Raw genomic sequence first — 15,990 nt, 5'->3', positions numbered from 1 at the left:
TTCAGAATCTCTACAAATATGCAGTTAAAAATGGCATTCATTAGATAAACAGCACAAAAATGAGAGGAAAAAAAATAAATGATTTGTATTCCTTTTCACGTTTTATTCTTTTACGATAATTGCGTTTTCTAGTTGGATAAAAACCTGCAGTGGTATGGAAGTGATACAATTTTTGGACTTGAAACCTCAGTGATTGACTCTTCTGACACTCTGAGTAACAAGGATAAAAGCTTCAGCAATTAGCAGAAATGCACATTTGTAGAATTAAATATTATATTAGATATATATGAATATTAAATTATTTTACTCTAATTTTTGAGCTTGTTAATTAATTGTTCCAAAGGGATTATCTTATCACCAGTTCTGTAGTTAAGTGGAAGAGGAAAATAATGTGGATAAAATGTCATTTTACCAGACGAAAAGAGGAGAGTTAAGTAGTTTTACAGTATCTGTTCTTGACCACTGATAACTGTGGTCTGCATGATTTTTTATTTTTTTTGCACGAGATGCCAGAAGAGAATAACTGCAACAAAGAGGTTTCCATTCTAGCAGATGCATGATTTTGTATATGATCTTAGAGTTTTATCACTGTGAGTGTGTGGAGATCAGGATGGTTATTGTAATTATAAAATTACCTCTGAATTTAAGATGTTTACTTTTTTATATTCCAAAATAAAAATTGCTCTGGCAGTAAATATTAAAAGAAACAGCAGAGTTAGTATCCAGTTGACCTGCGCATCTCAGTTTGTGGTCTTGCCTTCAGCTAGATCATTATGATACAGTAGTAGTACCTTTGAAATTTTTATTTCTCTAAGATATCACCAATCAAGCCTTCAGACAGCATTCAAAATGTTCATAATTAATAATGTTAGTAGCTTCTTTTTATCCCTTTATGAAAAGGGATACCATATAACTTTTCTTCTGTTCAGAATGGTCAATATTCATAAATATGTAGTCAGTTTGTCCTGGCCTAATGGCAGCTTGTGGGCTAGGGAGTATCAGCAATGTTATTTAGATAAGGAGAAGAAAAGACCTTAGCACGTTTGCCCAAGGACAGCCACTGCTGTGCATAGACTGGACTGACTTAAAGTGATTTGTTTATTTTTAAATTACTTAGTAGGTGACAACTTGTTACCATAGCAGTTATTAAAATAACTACATGCTTTCAATTTTTACTTGTCATAGAACCATTGTTAGGAGTGTGAGAACAGTAATGAATTCCTTTGAATACAGCAAGTATTTTATTTTTTTTTAAATCTGTCCTAGATTGTTTTTCTCTAAGGTGTGACAAACTTTAGGTATAAATAAGCTCTTTGAAACCTCCCAGCCTGCTCTGGGTTGCTTGTGAGGATTGCATCCCAAGCTGTAAGCAAAGGGACAGTAGGAAAGTCTAGTTTCTACCTTTACTCCTGTCAGTGGCAGGATGCAGGCGGGATTGTATCTATTGAGATGCTCAGGAATTGGAATTTGGGTAAGAAAGAGGATGATGCCCATACCTGCCAAGGAGGCACACTGTAACATCTTGATTTCAATGGTCTAGAACGGAGAGGGAGCTGTAGTCCCACACGGAGCAGTAGCAGGATGGACATGGCTGTGCCTGGGGAACCTCTTCCCCGCAGCTCACTTGGGGCTCCTCCTAGTCACTGCTGTTGAAACAAATCTATGGCCTACAAAGCAGCAGCAGTGGAGGGGCCCAGGATTACACTTGCCGTCACTTGGCATGTTTCTTAGCTATGTGGGGGCATCCAGAATTGTTACAGTCCATAAGCTATTATCCATCAGCTTAGAAAGAAAGAATGGTATCTGGAGTTCATCCACTTTCATCTTTCTGCCATCATCCATATTGATTGTATTTGTGGAATGAATTCACTAGGATGCATCATCTCAGATCCTTAGTGGGAGTTTGACAGTGGGGCCAGCAGCAGCATGAGAAGTACCTCTGTTTCCTTTTAAATCCTGCTATCTCTGGTATCAGCAGGTTTTAAGTGGCAATGAGTTCCATGTATGATATTCACTAAGAAAGATAATTTTCTCCTCATAAGCTGGAATTTATCTTTAAACAAGTAGACCTTTGTTGTTAGGAGTATGGCAGAAAAGGGATTGCTGAGCTGTAATAATAAAGTACCCAACTCCACATCAATAACTCTTCTCTAACATGTCTTTTTTTTCTTAAGCAATTCACCCCAATGGCTTCTGACTTTCTCCACAGGAGAACTTTTTATCCCCTTGATCATTCTTGCTGCCTATGAATCTTCTTTCATAATCACGCATTATCCATCAACACATTCTGCCTGAGGATGACTGCTCAGTTGGTAGACATTTGATAAATTGCATGCTCAAACTAGGTGCTTCCAGAAAGAAAGACATTCCTATCTGTCTATCTTTCTCTGAGTCTCTTGGTAGGTTATTAAAAGGAAGTCTTTTCTATGTGAATCCTCCTTGCTGATAAAAGAAGTGCCTGTTGTACTTCTCTTTTTAAATCAGGTGAAGCAGATCACTCTCCTTCTGACTACCTCATTCTTGATTACTGTCATCTTGGCTCCTGCCAGCCAGTTACTACTGACAGCAAATTTTTAATAAATTCTCATCTGTAGTATTGGTGCAAATATGGAACAGTTCATGTCTTGAACTGATCCCAGCAAAACCAATGGAGGCATCTCATTTGCTAACACTCTTCAGCTGACTCAGCAATATGTCACCATATTCTGAATTCCATTACCCCGTGCTTTATTTTGTTATAATGCTTTTTTTAAAATCAAAGTTGTATGTGGTAATAAACCTCTCATGCCATCTTGCAGTGCTTACAATTTTTGCATGATAAATGAGAACTCTCATTCGCAATTTTATTTGTTGGTTTTTGTGCTCTGAAATTAATTTGCAGTGTCTCAGATTTGTTTTGCCTATGTCAGTTTTTGTTTATGCATTTGCTAGACTGTTACCAGCTGCCAAGGCACTGGAGAGCTTTTCCTGCAGAATCACTAAGAATATTTTATAGCCAGGACAGATTTTTTTTTTCCTAAACGACAATTTTGTTTCTTTATTGGGAATTATGTCTTATTGACGGTTAGAGGAATTTTCTGTTCCTTTCTTTATGAGGTTCTTGTTCTTTTGTTTACTTGTTTTTCAGCTAGATCTGAGAATTGCCCTTCTCCAAACCATACCTCAAGTCAGGGTTTGGGACACATGGATCTTACAGGACCCAGGCCCTGACACGTCTGCAGTGAGGCTCAAGCAGAGAGCAAGGAGGAGGGTTAGAGAATAAACTGCTTCTGAAAGAAGGGGAGGTTGCTTACAACTGCTGTTTTCCCAGCTCTCTCATCTGAGGTTACACAGCCAGACTATAACACACCTGGCCTTGAGCGCCTGTAGCCAAACCCATAGGAGGGAGTTGGGTGTACTCAGGGCCAGAGACTGAGCTCTTAAGGGCTCTAGAAGTTCTCATTTCTTAAAAATTACAGGCTATGGATTATTGGCAGAATAACCAATTTCACCTTGTCCAGCAGTTTTTTGTATTTCTTCTGTCTGTTTACAAGTGTTACTGTTTCACTTACATAATTAGGTGATGAGATGTTAATGAAAATTTGGAATGTTTCAGTCTAGTGATGCAGGGTTGAATTCTTAAGCAGATGGTTGGAGATCTGCAGGTGTAGTGTTATATGGAGGTGGTATGACCTTGAATAAAGGGGTTCTTCAACAAATGCTGATGGATGCTTGAATATGTAAAAGCTGGGGTGAAGGTGTGTGGAAGAAAAAGACTTAAGAATAAAAAAAAATCTGATGATAGAATTTTCTTTGGAAACTGTTGTATGAGAGGGAAAAAAGGACTTATTTTTTCAACCTTTTTGGGAAGCTAGGGCAGGCTGTTAGCGGAACAGAGGTTTTGTCACTGATGATTCCCTGGTTGTCTTTATTCTCTGTTTGCTTCTCATCACCTCCTCTACTCTTTAGAAAAAGTCTCAGTTGTATCTTCTGGTTTGTCCTGTTTTTTTTTTTCCCCCTATGTAACCATCCTCTGCTTCCTCAGCAGTGTATTCTCCAGTGGTAATTCACTGTAAGGCAGTGAAGTCAGTGGGATATAGCCCACCTCAGTCGTCCTGCAATCTTGAAATCTGGCAGCTGGCTTCTCAGCACTTTTGCAGCTGTGTACCAGGCAAACCCAGGGTTTACAATGGGGAGGGCATTTGGGAGTGGGGAAAGGGCAAATTCCTGGGAAGCTGTGTCTCAGCAGGGGGTGGCTTTCAGTGTTGGGATGGGCAACAAACTTGATTTGTGTTTTTCTGTAAAGGTGTTTACTGTGTTACTAGTGCCTTACTGGAATAAAATACTGGATTTAGTAAATTCTTCAGGGTGTCTAGATGTCTGTGTTCTTTTGGTATCTTGGCAAGTTGAAGTATTAGAGTTTTGCATGTTACTTTTTTCACTAGACCTATTAAACTCTTGTATTGTGTTTGTCTTATTGCAAATCTGCTGTTTTAAATGAAAAAAATACATTGAGTTTCTGGTGGCCGATGTCAAGACTGTACTGCCCATGGCTGGCTAAGAATCCAAATCTGTGCCTGCAGCTCTTGAAAGTAATAAAATACACAAATGTGAGTGACACTTGTTAAGGATGCACTCCAAATTTGCATTTATGCAAGGAGGGTAGAGGTGTAAATTTATTATGTCTGGTGAACTGCTGTGAAGTTGGTGATATTTTCGGTGGTGAAGCTTTCTCTATGTTGATGGCTTTTTGTATAAAGCAGTGACAAAACTGGGTTTTGCAGTGTGAAAAGCTTATGTCTTTCCTGTGTTGTTTGTATGCTTCATGTTTGGAGCACCACAGAAAACTGCTTTTATTATTTTTTATTATTATTTACCAGTGAACAATTTGTCACTTCCAATTACTTTTGTTTACAATTTTCCTGACTATGCCCTGTAGCTAAAAACAATGTATAGTTTTGCAATCTCTAACCCACTACCCAAAATACATCGTCTGATATCAAACTAACACAGTAAAGGGGTCTTTGGCTTCTCTCCTGTCTTCATTTGCAGCAGCAGCACTAAGATGCCCAGAAGCCAGTTGGAAGCAGCTGAATGGGAATTTCTCCAAAAATAAGAAAAAAATTCTAGGTAACAAAAAGTTGGTGTGGTGACACGTAGTCCTGTGCACAGCTATAGCTGAAATGCCACCATGTCCAGAACCTTGTTGTCCACTGGGACTTAGTGTTTTAACAGCCCATTTCTCAGTAAGGATAGACATAGACATTACTCCCTCTGCTGCCAGTGTAATAACAACTATTTGAGCTGTCTTTTCCTTTGTCAGTTTGTCCTGTTTTTTCAGTAGCAGTGCTACATCCTATGGTCATTTAAGAGATTGTGCCCAAAGCGTGTGAAATATATCTTTCTGAGTGAATGTACATACTCTATTGTTATTTTTAACAAATTCTTCTTGAAAGTCTTATTTGAAATCACTTCTGTTGCTGTGCTACTGCTACTGTTACATGTTCAAGCCTTGAACTGTCAAGGAATTATGAAGTATTTTTATCCTGTGACATTTTGAATTATTCTCTCCATAGGGGAAGCCTGTGGGAACGCCAGATGCTGGTGCCTATTTCCGCGTGCTAGCAGAGCATGAAGTAGCTGCCTTCTTTACTTCACCAACTGCAATTAGAGCAATCCGTCAGCAGGACCCTGAGGCAGCCCTGGGAAAACAGTACTCTCTAAAAAGGTGAACTAAGGATACATTGGATGCAGTTTCTTACAGAAACAGACTGGATAAGCTAAGAATAGCAATGTCTGGGGCTTTGTCCACCCCTGTATAGTAGAATTCAAATGTATTCTTGACAGTTTAGGTGTATACATATTTGCTTGTTCATTTCTATTGATATTTTGGAGGAGAGACAAGCTGTTAAAAACATGACTTTAATTACCATTAAAAAGATGACTCTAAGGTTAAGAATTCTCAGTGAGTTAAGGTTGCTCACTTGATTCTACTCTACTCTGCTTATACCCCGTAATACAGTCTTGGATTACATGGTCCTGTATCATTTTCCAACATAACTTCCTACTTCATTGAGTGCACACAGGATCTTTGGTGTTCATTTAATCAGAAGCTAGTCAATATATTTTTATCTTCCCATTATTTAGTTTCTGATTACAGTTATGTACTGCTATTTCATACTGTTTTTCAAAGTGTTTATCACTATGCTACCTCCATGCTTCTAAATTGTGACTGAGTTACAATCCCTTACAAATCCCTTGTGAGATGAGAGAGTGGTATTATCCGTATTTTGCAGATGGGAAGCTGTTGGAGATTAAGGTCAAAGGCTTTTATTAATTTTGCATACCCAACCTAAGCCACTAAACTACCACTATTTCAGAGGTTTTAGCATTTTTATGGTTAAAATACATTATTAACATTATGTGATTAGAGTGCTTCTCATACTGTCTTGATGTACCTGTGATTGTGTACTACAAATCAAGCTCAGTATCATATGGCAAAAATTAAGAATATGTGGTTTTGGATGATATCTAATCTCGGAGTTGAATAGTTTGCTTAGCATCAGATGAGGGCCATGTGAGATGCTGGGCAGTAGTCAGTCTTGAGAAATCTATCACAGTTTGTCTACACAGTTAAAGGAAGATGCAAAGCTGCATAGCTTAATTATACCTTCACTTTCTTAATTACTCTGAGAAGTTTTATGTTTATGTCTCAGTAAGCTGGATTTATTCCTGAGGTATTAATTACCAGTTTTCTTCTATCTCTTTTAAGTGCTGTTATCAACTGTTTCCTTTCCATGAAATGAGGAACAAAGCTATTTTGAAACCCTATAGCCCTATTCTTCTGTGATCTTTTGTAGTAAGAAGGTGGTTCACATTCTAGAAAAATTAATTGCTGTTCCTCAGCAGTTCTTCAGGTGGTGTCTAAAATGAGCTAGTCCATATAATTAGAATAATAATTGAGTAGAAAATCTGCTACCCTGTTCTGTAAGTTGTTGAATTTTCTTGATGAAGAATTTCAGGCAAATAAGAGTCCCCTACCTGATACCAGTTGTTCCACATGTAAAGAGATGTTTTGTCATTCCTGTTCAGTGCATAGTTTGTGATCTTCTACATTTGTGCATAGTTTTAGTCTGCTTGTAATTAATTCAGCATGAACTGGCAAGTCAGTTAGATTTGAAATCCAAACTCTTTTTCACCTACAGGTAAATAGTCAATGCCAGTAACAGTTCTCTGACTACCAGTACAGTACTGGAAGGTTGATAGTCTTCAGCATGCCTCTCTTTCAGTGTTAGACAAGAGCTATCTTACTGTAAAGTCTAGTTGTGAGTCTAACTTGGCTGCGTGTGATGCTGTGGCTTATATTACTGAGTTGGAAAGGGTATTTAAATGAGTCTGACTATTCTATAACTATTTCAGTATTAACATCCAGCTAGTTAGTGTGTGTTATTTTAAAACTAAAACTGCAGTTCTTTAGAAATAGAGTCTAGCATAGGACTTAAAATTTCCTTTCTTGGATGGACTTTTCCATCCCAGGTCAAGTTAATATTCTCTCAGTTTGGAATCAGGCTTATATTTACTTCCTGCACTGTGAAACATTATTCTCTGTTTTTTGGTACCAAGCAGTAAAGTGGAGTGTCTTTTTGCCATCTAGGATAAAATCTCTCTACTTACTTTAGAGACTCAAAATTCCATAGCCGGGATTGCATTCCTGAAAGTTGGTCCACTGTGGTGCATGTAGTTCCTGAAAACTTAGATTAAAAAATGCTGTGGGTTAAGGTGTTTTTGTTTAAAAATCCTATTGAAAAAGAACTATTGCAGATAAGATATGGACATGGTAGGCAATGCCAGCTATCAGTGCACAGAGGAGTACTTGATTTACAGGAGTGAATTGAATGATAAGCAGAATTCAGTTCTTTTGAACTAACAAGTTATATAAATCCCTGTTAAAACTAAAACTGTTAGCATCACTGACAGCTAAGTTACATGACGTTTTCAAAGCTTATAGCATGCCTGCTTCAAATTCTATGTTGGCTTTTAGAATCTTACATTAACATTGGCCTTTGAGATGAAAAATCATGTATGTCTTAAACATGGGTTATGTTCAACAGCAAAAGATATTTTTGATATGCAGTACTATAGGATAAAAACCTTGTTCAGCCACTGCAGCATCTGAAGATCAGGTTTTTGGTGACACACAGAGCTGCTGATTGTACTGCTGACTGCTGTGTTTGAAAATCAGCTAACACCCAAATTCTGTGACCTGCAAGTACCTGGCTCATTGGCTTTTGGAATTAGTTAATATCTTTGTGAGGTAACTCCATGGCATCGATCCATGAGCTCTCTTTGTTGGGAATCACATCCTTTAATTGACTTGTTTACTACTTGAGTTGGTTAGGTCTGATTTCCAAATGATTGACAGCTGAACATGAAATTGGGTAGCAGTACAACAGATTAGATTAAAATATGAGTAGTAATAATTTGTAGCTTGTGTTCCACAGTCTGCTTGGCTTTCTTTGCTTTAGTTTAATTGTGAGTATTCTGCCATTTTATATCAAGAGTGTCTGGAGACTGAAGCATGTCTGATACCAGATATTAATATCTTAATTTTCTTGCTTTCTTATAACACAGGAACAAGGAAGAAAACACAGGAACAAGCAAGAAAATTTTTCTTGGTTTCTTATAACACAGGAACAAGGGGATAGGAAATTTAAAGTAGCAAATTCAGATCTGTTAGAAATTCTTTCTCAGAAAATTCATGTCTTGCATGTGCTGCTAGAGATGTGATTAAAGCTCAGAATCTAGGACAATTGAAGTACATGCCTGAATGCTGTTTACTGCCACTGTCCTACTCTGTGCTATTGTAGATCACATATGGTTATTCCTCATGGAGTCTTGAGCTGAGTTCTAACAGAGCTTTTGTGGAGCTCCCCTTAACCTGCACTGGGAGAAAGAGCTGATCTGCTTTTGTATTCAGGCTCTCTGACTTGGTCATCCAAACATCAAGTTTCTCTTAAGAAGCATAAATTAACCTTCCTCACTGCTTTTTTTTTAGCAAAGGCAGGCTTACTTAAAATGATGCAGAGATTTTTCTTTGCCAGGAAAAACTGATGTATGCATTCCAGACTTAAAAACACTTTTATGATCTTCTAATCAAGAGGAGTGTAGCTGAGATTATTACACATATGAACTTTGCTGCTTTTGGTTAGTGGTTTAGATATGTGGCTTCTTTTGTGCTTGGATTGACACCAAAATGTGCATGCTGTTTTGAATGACTTAGATTGTGCCAAGACAGCTAATGCTCATCTGTCCCCTACATGAGTTAGCACTTCATATGCACTCCACTGGACTAATAAGGCCTAAAATCTTGATTTTCAGAATGACAACTTGGGACATATTTACTTAACAGAGAGGTTTTAAGATCTTTCTACCCCATTAACTGCATTGTGGTGATAGATGATTGCCATAATAGGTGCATTGACATGCTTTGAAGTTTTAAGTGGATTGTTAAAAAAAAGTGTTCACAGTGGGACATGCTATAGCTGTTGCCATATACAGTTTGACAGGAGAAAATAAATTTGTAGCTTTTATGCTTTGTTAGGCTCATGGCACTTCGCTCTTGTGTTCCCTGTGATAGATTTGTATGGTATGTTGTCTGAAGAGCTACTCCCTGTTCTTCCTACAACATGGGATTGCTCTAGAGCATGGGGATCCAGGCCTGATCATGGAAGCTGGGAATTCAAAAGGAGGAATTCTGCTTCTGGCTTAGGGGTTAGCATGCTGTCTTAACTTTTTAGGCAATTATTTTGAGTTCTTGGTCTGTTGCTAGCCCTGTTTTTAAATCAAGGGCACATTGGTCAGAGTTTTTAGAAGTTTATAAAGTTAATACACTTGTAAGTTAAATTTGTACATCTGAGCTGACATTCTGTTTAATATGCCTAGTTACAGAATATTCAATACCATGTAAATCGAGCAATGCTTAGGAGAAGTATCCTGCATGTAAACATGAGTCTTAAAAAGCTTTTCAGAAAGTAATATTTGTGGGCTTTATTTATATGGTGTTTTGTTCTCTGCTATCATGAAGTTTTATCTGTTACAGCTCCCAGTTAGCTATTAGCTGTAATTATCAGCATTAGCTTGTGCTTTCAAAGAGAATACATTTGGGATTCTAATTGGGGACACACTCATTAAAATCATCATCTTCTAATGTGGGAGATGTGCGTGGAAGGCAGTTTACCAAATGGTGCAGATTTATGAGTACAGAAAACACTGTGCTTCCTTGACGTGAAAGCTGCTTGCTTACACGCTTGCTTTAAGAATTTGTCTGTTTTTGTCTGTACATTGTTTGATGTTCCAGAGTAACTTCCGGTCTTACTTGTTGGAAGACTGTTCCTTTGAGCAGGAATTTTGACTAGCATGGTGTCAGGCTTCCATGAAGTCAGTTTTCTGCTTCCTCTATGTGTATATGTCTTCCATTTCACCTACACAGTGTGATCTGGCATCAAGGAAGAGACCACCCCCAGCTGTGACCAGACATCTGTATATTCTTAGACGTGGTCTATATACGCATTGCTCATGGGGGTGGGCATATGCTGTGTCATGTAAAGCTGTAGTAAGACCTCAGGTTTACTTCAGAAAGAACTTGCTTTCTGTGCATGGAGCTGTGTCAGGGGAGGGGCAGCTGGGGTGTTTGGAAAAGGTTTTGTACCAAAGGATTGCTGAGCCCTGGAACTGGCTCCCCAGGGCAGCAGTCACAGCCCCAAGCTGCTGGAGTTCAAGCAATGTTTGGAAAAGACTCTCAGACATAGGGTTTGATTTTTCAGGTGGTCCTATGAGGAGCCAGAAGTTGCACTTGATGATCCGTGCAGGTCCTTTGCAACTTAGGATATGCTATGATTCTTAGTTCTGTGTCACATTCTAGCCTTGGTGACTCTTCATTACATGAAAGATGTGTGTTGCCCAGAGAGTGGATATCCCTGGGTGCTGTTCCAGGTGGTGTGATGGCAAGATAATAAATCGTTCTTTACTTTTTTATAAAGTGTTGATCTTTGGCTGGTGTTGTAAGTATCTGCAAGTTTAACTGCCCTTTAACAGGGTTTTAAGTTGCTTGGAACAAAATCAGAAATGAAAAAAATCTGCTACAAAAGGAATAATGTTGCTGTGCTACTATTAGTAAGATCAGAACCTTTGCAGCATGCAGTAATGCACTGTAATATCCCAATTCTGTGTAGTAATAATCATATTTAAGAAAGCTACAGTTGACAGCAGACCTTATCATACTAAACAAAGCGTGAAATCAATTTGTAGTGCTTAATGAAGGACAACAGTGTGACAGAAATCTGATAAAAGGTGATGATTAAGACTGGGAGGGAGTTGTTGCCCAGGTATGTAGTATTGCCTAATTTAGTGGTACGAAAAAGCACTGTATCAGTCTAGATCGCCAGGTGTTGCATCTATTTTCTGCCCAAGTTGCTTCAGAGTATCCAACCAAATAGGCTGAATTCTAATACCATTGTTCTGAGATGGTTATCTTGTAGGATTGCATGATCATTTTTTTTATTTACATGTAAATAGCCTCTGTCTGTATGGGAAACGGGGTTTAGCTGCTGTTGTTTCTCTACCAAACTCATTTCCAAAGGCTTATAAAAAGGTGACTCAACTCAGAGGAAATTAAGATCTGTTTAAGGACAGATTATTAAGAACTTAGAGGTAAGAGTTATGCTGCAGTAATTTTGTATTACTTCTGCATATTTCTTCACAATTTTCTCTGATATCTCTTTTTTTTTGCATTGTGTTTTGTTTTGTTTTTCTTGATGGATGTCTACATAGATTGTGTATAAACTATTTAAATATTCCTTGCTTCTATTCACAGTTGATTTCCACTGGCCTACCAAGATCTCTGAATTCTGAAAATAAAGCTTCTTTTACATGATGTATCAGATTATGTAAATTAGTATTGCTAGATTTTAATTGTTGCTCAGTGGGGTGGAGTAAATGAAGAGCAGCAGACCTCCCTCCCCTTTTCTCTTTGCCACAAATGTTTGTTGAATTAATTGAATTATTTTTTTCCTTGCTTTCCTGTCTAGATCAAGATAGATATTTTTTCTTTTTTTTTTTCTTTTTTAATATTGTTTAAAGGTTCAGGACATTGTTTGTAGCTGGTGAGCACTGTGATGTGGACACACTAGAATGGTCCAAAAAAGTCTTCAAGGTACCTGTCTTGGACCACTGGTGGCAAACTGGTGAGTATTTTAAACTACTGTTTGTAAAACCTGGTGATGAGATGTTTTCCAGCCTTGTTCTTGAGTCTGCAGGTAGGTCAACAATGTATTTCCAGGAACATTTAAATAGTTAGTCCTAACTCTGAGAACGAAAAAAAAAGTTTTATTCATTTAATTCAACATAAAAATGTGGAAATGTGGGGTTTGTTTTGGAAGTGGTCTGAGAAATGACTTCAGAATTTTTAAAAACTGTAGAAAAACAAAGGTATTGTTGTATTTTTAGTATTTTTCCAAGTGTAATTTTATGTTTGCAAGTGTAATTAATTTATAATAGAGAAATTAGTATTTTGAGAAGTTTTCAGGTCTTTATTTTTTAATTTTTTTTTGTCTTATCTTGTATAATTAAAGACAAATGGATGGAGTACTGGGATGAAGGGCCATTGTCTGGTCAGGAAGGATAGGCAGAACAGGAGGGGTAGAGGTGCTGAAATGGTTCAGTTCCATACTTTTTATTTGATAAGGTAAAAATATTAATATTTCCAAATTACTCTTTATTTTCATGAAATTGCACCTGGGGGTACGTGGTGCTATTTTGTTATGCCCAAGCTGAAAGACACTGACCTACTTATATATGTGAATGTGCTTTTGAGCTTTAACAATATAGCAATTTGTTACATATTCCCAGATTTGATGGTTTCTCTTGTCTGTTTCCTCTTAAAGCAGGAGCATTGCAAAACTGAGAAGTGGTGACATCTTATTCTTACTGAGTGCTGTAGTCTTGCTTTTGTGTTTTTGTATCAGTCACTGATTCTTTCAAGTGAGGCTTGAGCAGAAGTTGGTGGAGAAGAGAAATCTAATTACTAGTGTTTTTTGTAAGATGGAGTAATACCTTGATTATGACTGAAAAAAGTAGGAAGGAGATGAGCTTTGCAGAACTGAGAAGTGACTGAATCACTACGTGGAGGCAAACGAGTGACAGGAAATAAAAGTTTGACATGATAACATACTATAAAAAAAAAAAGAGAAAGGAATGGAAAATGTTTACTTGTTTAGTCTATGATCTTAATTCAAAGCTATTGGCTCCTTTACTGCGTATTGAGACCAGAAAAGATGAGTGTGGACAAAAACATTGAATGTGGCTTTCTCTGATTTTTATGTCTGGAAGATGTGTGGACCATATGAAATCATTGTGAATTGAAATACTACTTTGAAAGGGAGGAAGGCTTTAATTAGGGGACTCAAAGTGACTAGATCAGAAAAACCTGATTGATTATGTCCTTGATTTGTGTCCATATGCCTTCGTCAATAACGTTTTTTAATTTGACTTTTTGTGTTGCAAGTATAGTAAGCACATCGTAAGAGATGTGAAGTGTATGTCACAGGATCAGTAAGTGGCAGGTGAGATTTGAGGAAGTAAGAGCTGCTAAGCACTTACTCTTTGCTTTGGAGACATGGCAATGGGAGAAAGAACAGCACTTTCAGATCCTGTGCTCATCTATACATAAGGAGGAAATAATCTTGGATTTACACAGGTGTTTTTTGCTTCCTTACATGAAATGACACTTAGCATTTAAATAGCCATTTTTATCTTCAGAGTAATTGTGCAAATGCAAGCACATTAATTCTTTCAACACCCTGGAGAGGTAAATAAAGTTGTTCCTATCTGACAGACATTAAATGGAGAAAGACAAGTATCTTGCCCTAAGCCATTCAAGAAGCCAGCATTAGAAAACAGTTTTTCCTGCTCAGAGATGAATTTCCCTGTCATATTTACATGTTTTGTGATATTTTGAGTATTTGTGAAGGGGAACAGAAAAGACTGTTTGAGACCTTGTTGTAAATCTCTCAGTGTACTGATGTTTTAAGGAAATGATGCAGTTGCTTCTTTCAATATTCCAGCTAAACACATCAACAAGAAACTGCCACATCTAATTGAAATAACCTAAATAATGTTAACACAGTACCAATTGTTGTATTCTTTGGACAGCCCTAAATACACAATGAAAGGTGAGTTTGGATTTTGGATCTAGCTTTGAATTTGTGAAGAAAAAAAATAACAGTGATGAGAGAGTAAATTGCTGTGGAAGTAGACAGACTCTGAAAACTTGTGTTAAACTTCCCTAGCTGCTTTCATGGTAGCTATTCAGTATTTGTAGTAGAAATGAATAAAATGAGTCTTCCACATCTTCTTTGAGATTTTCAGATGTTAGCAGGTTAGGTTTTCTTCGTAATAAATATAGGGTGTGAAGAGGTTTTTTTTCCTATTGATATTTTCAAATAAAAATGTTCTGTTACTCTGAAGATAACGTGGGAAAATTCAGGTGAAATACAACCAAACCTAAAAATCCAGGCATAATACTGGAAGTGAATGAAATCCCAGTCATTAAGTTTGTTTCACTTTTTTTTTTTTTGGTTGTGTGCTCCTTATACAGTGGGAATCTTAAGTTAGTGAGCATGCAAGTGTAGGAGGTTCAAGTTGGATGCTTTATGTTAGGATGCAGTTTCCTTCAACTGTCCTCACCATGAAGTTGCTAATAGGCAGAAATATGAGATCATTCATGTTTTTGTTTTTTGTGGAAATAAGCTGCCTTATCCAACAAAGAATGAGTGTCTGCAGTGGGGATTATAACAGAAATCACTTAGTGCTTGCTGCATTATGTCTGCTGAAGTTGGTGTGTGTATGCTGTAATGAGATCTTGGGTACTCTGTCAGGAATTCCTGACATTCTGTAGCACGCTTAATTTCCTCTATCACTTCTAATATTGTCTTTGTTTCTTGTGTGTATATTTTCTCTAAAACATGCAACTGCTATGTTGATATAATTTTTATTAATAGATATTATGTAATTCCGCAGGAGTAATAGTCTTACTGGCATTTTATTAGCAGTATACAAACAAAACAATTATACCATTGAATTCAGTATAGAAAAATGTGAATCATAGTTAAGTATACTCACTGTAACACACTTCAATGAATTACTTCCTACCACAGTCTTTTAAGGTGAAGAGTTTATTACCATCTCCAGGCAGCATGTTCTGGTTCCCTGTCTTCAGTTTCCATTGTGTTGTCTTGGCAACATCGTGCAGAATCTTGTTGTGCGTTTCCAGAAAGGTGGATTTTGCAATGAATTCTGTTAGGTAATCTCTCTAGGTTTCCACTACAGAATAAGCTTGTCTATCCAGACTTCATGTCCCTGTGTTTGACAGTTGGATTCCCCATTTTGTTTTTCAGTCATCTGCTTTGCATGAATCTCAGCTGTGCAGATATGCTCTCTAGTCAGAGCAAGAGGCAAAAGGAAAGGTAAATTAAAGAGTTGCTGTTTCATTTATGACAACAGTCGATTCTCTAGTTTATTTATTTATTTTTTTTAATAGCCAGTGATGTAATTGTGGAGTTATGGAGCCAAAGCATCCAGAACTCAAATGAAAGAGATGGCTTTCAGGGTTCTAGCTGTTGTTTTAAGGTATCAGTACCTCATTACAGATAGAGTTCTTGCTTTTTAGAGATGTTTGTGTCTTGTAGACTGGAATCATATTTTGCTTTTGATGGAAACTGGTATTCTACAGAGCAGTTCTTTAATATGGAAATTACCATGCAGAAAGATATTCATCCCTGAGCTGCAGAGGCCTTAGAGTATCATGTTCTGGATGACTGGGTTTGTAACAGGTGTTCATGTAGCAAAAAAGAAGAAATGTGGCCGTTCTTAACTTTTCTGTGTAGAGGTTTGTATTGTGTCCTTACGAGTATGAACATTTGCTCTATTGTAATTTAATGCAATTTCAAGAAGTGA

General features: G+C 37.3%; 1 protein-coding gene across 5 annotated transcripts in view; it reads left to right on the top strand.

Annotated features, from left to right (window-relative positions):
* Positions 1 to 15,990, top strand: part of ACSS3 (acyl-CoA synthetase short chain family member 3) — a 70,834-nt gene that overhangs the window by 26,595 nt on the left and 28,249 nt on the right. For all 5 annotated transcript variants that reach the window (XM_065743225.1, XM_065743227.1, XM_065743226.1 and 2 more), the window contains exons 8-9: positions 5,556 to 5,707; positions 12,118 to 12,221. In XM_065743225.1, coding sequence (XP_065599297.1) covers positions 5,556 to 5,707; positions 12,118 to 12,221 — 256 coding nt within the window. The remainder of the gene's footprint in view (positions 1 to 5,555; positions 5,708 to 12,117; positions 12,222 to 15,990) is intronic.

This window comes from Cyrtonyx montezumae, unplaced genomic scaffold, assembly GCF_038088225.1.
Source record: "Cyrtonyx montezumae isolate F1298 unplaced genomic scaffold, pur_monq_1.0 scaffold_3, whole genome shotgun sequence".
In the NCBI taxonomy this organism is placed as follows: domain Eukaryota; kingdom Metazoa; phylum Chordata; class Aves; order Galliformes; family Odontophoridae; genus Cyrtonyx; species Cyrtonyx montezumae.
Note: the sequence above shows the minus strand (reverse complement) of the source record. Positions and strands in the feature narration are given on the sequence as shown.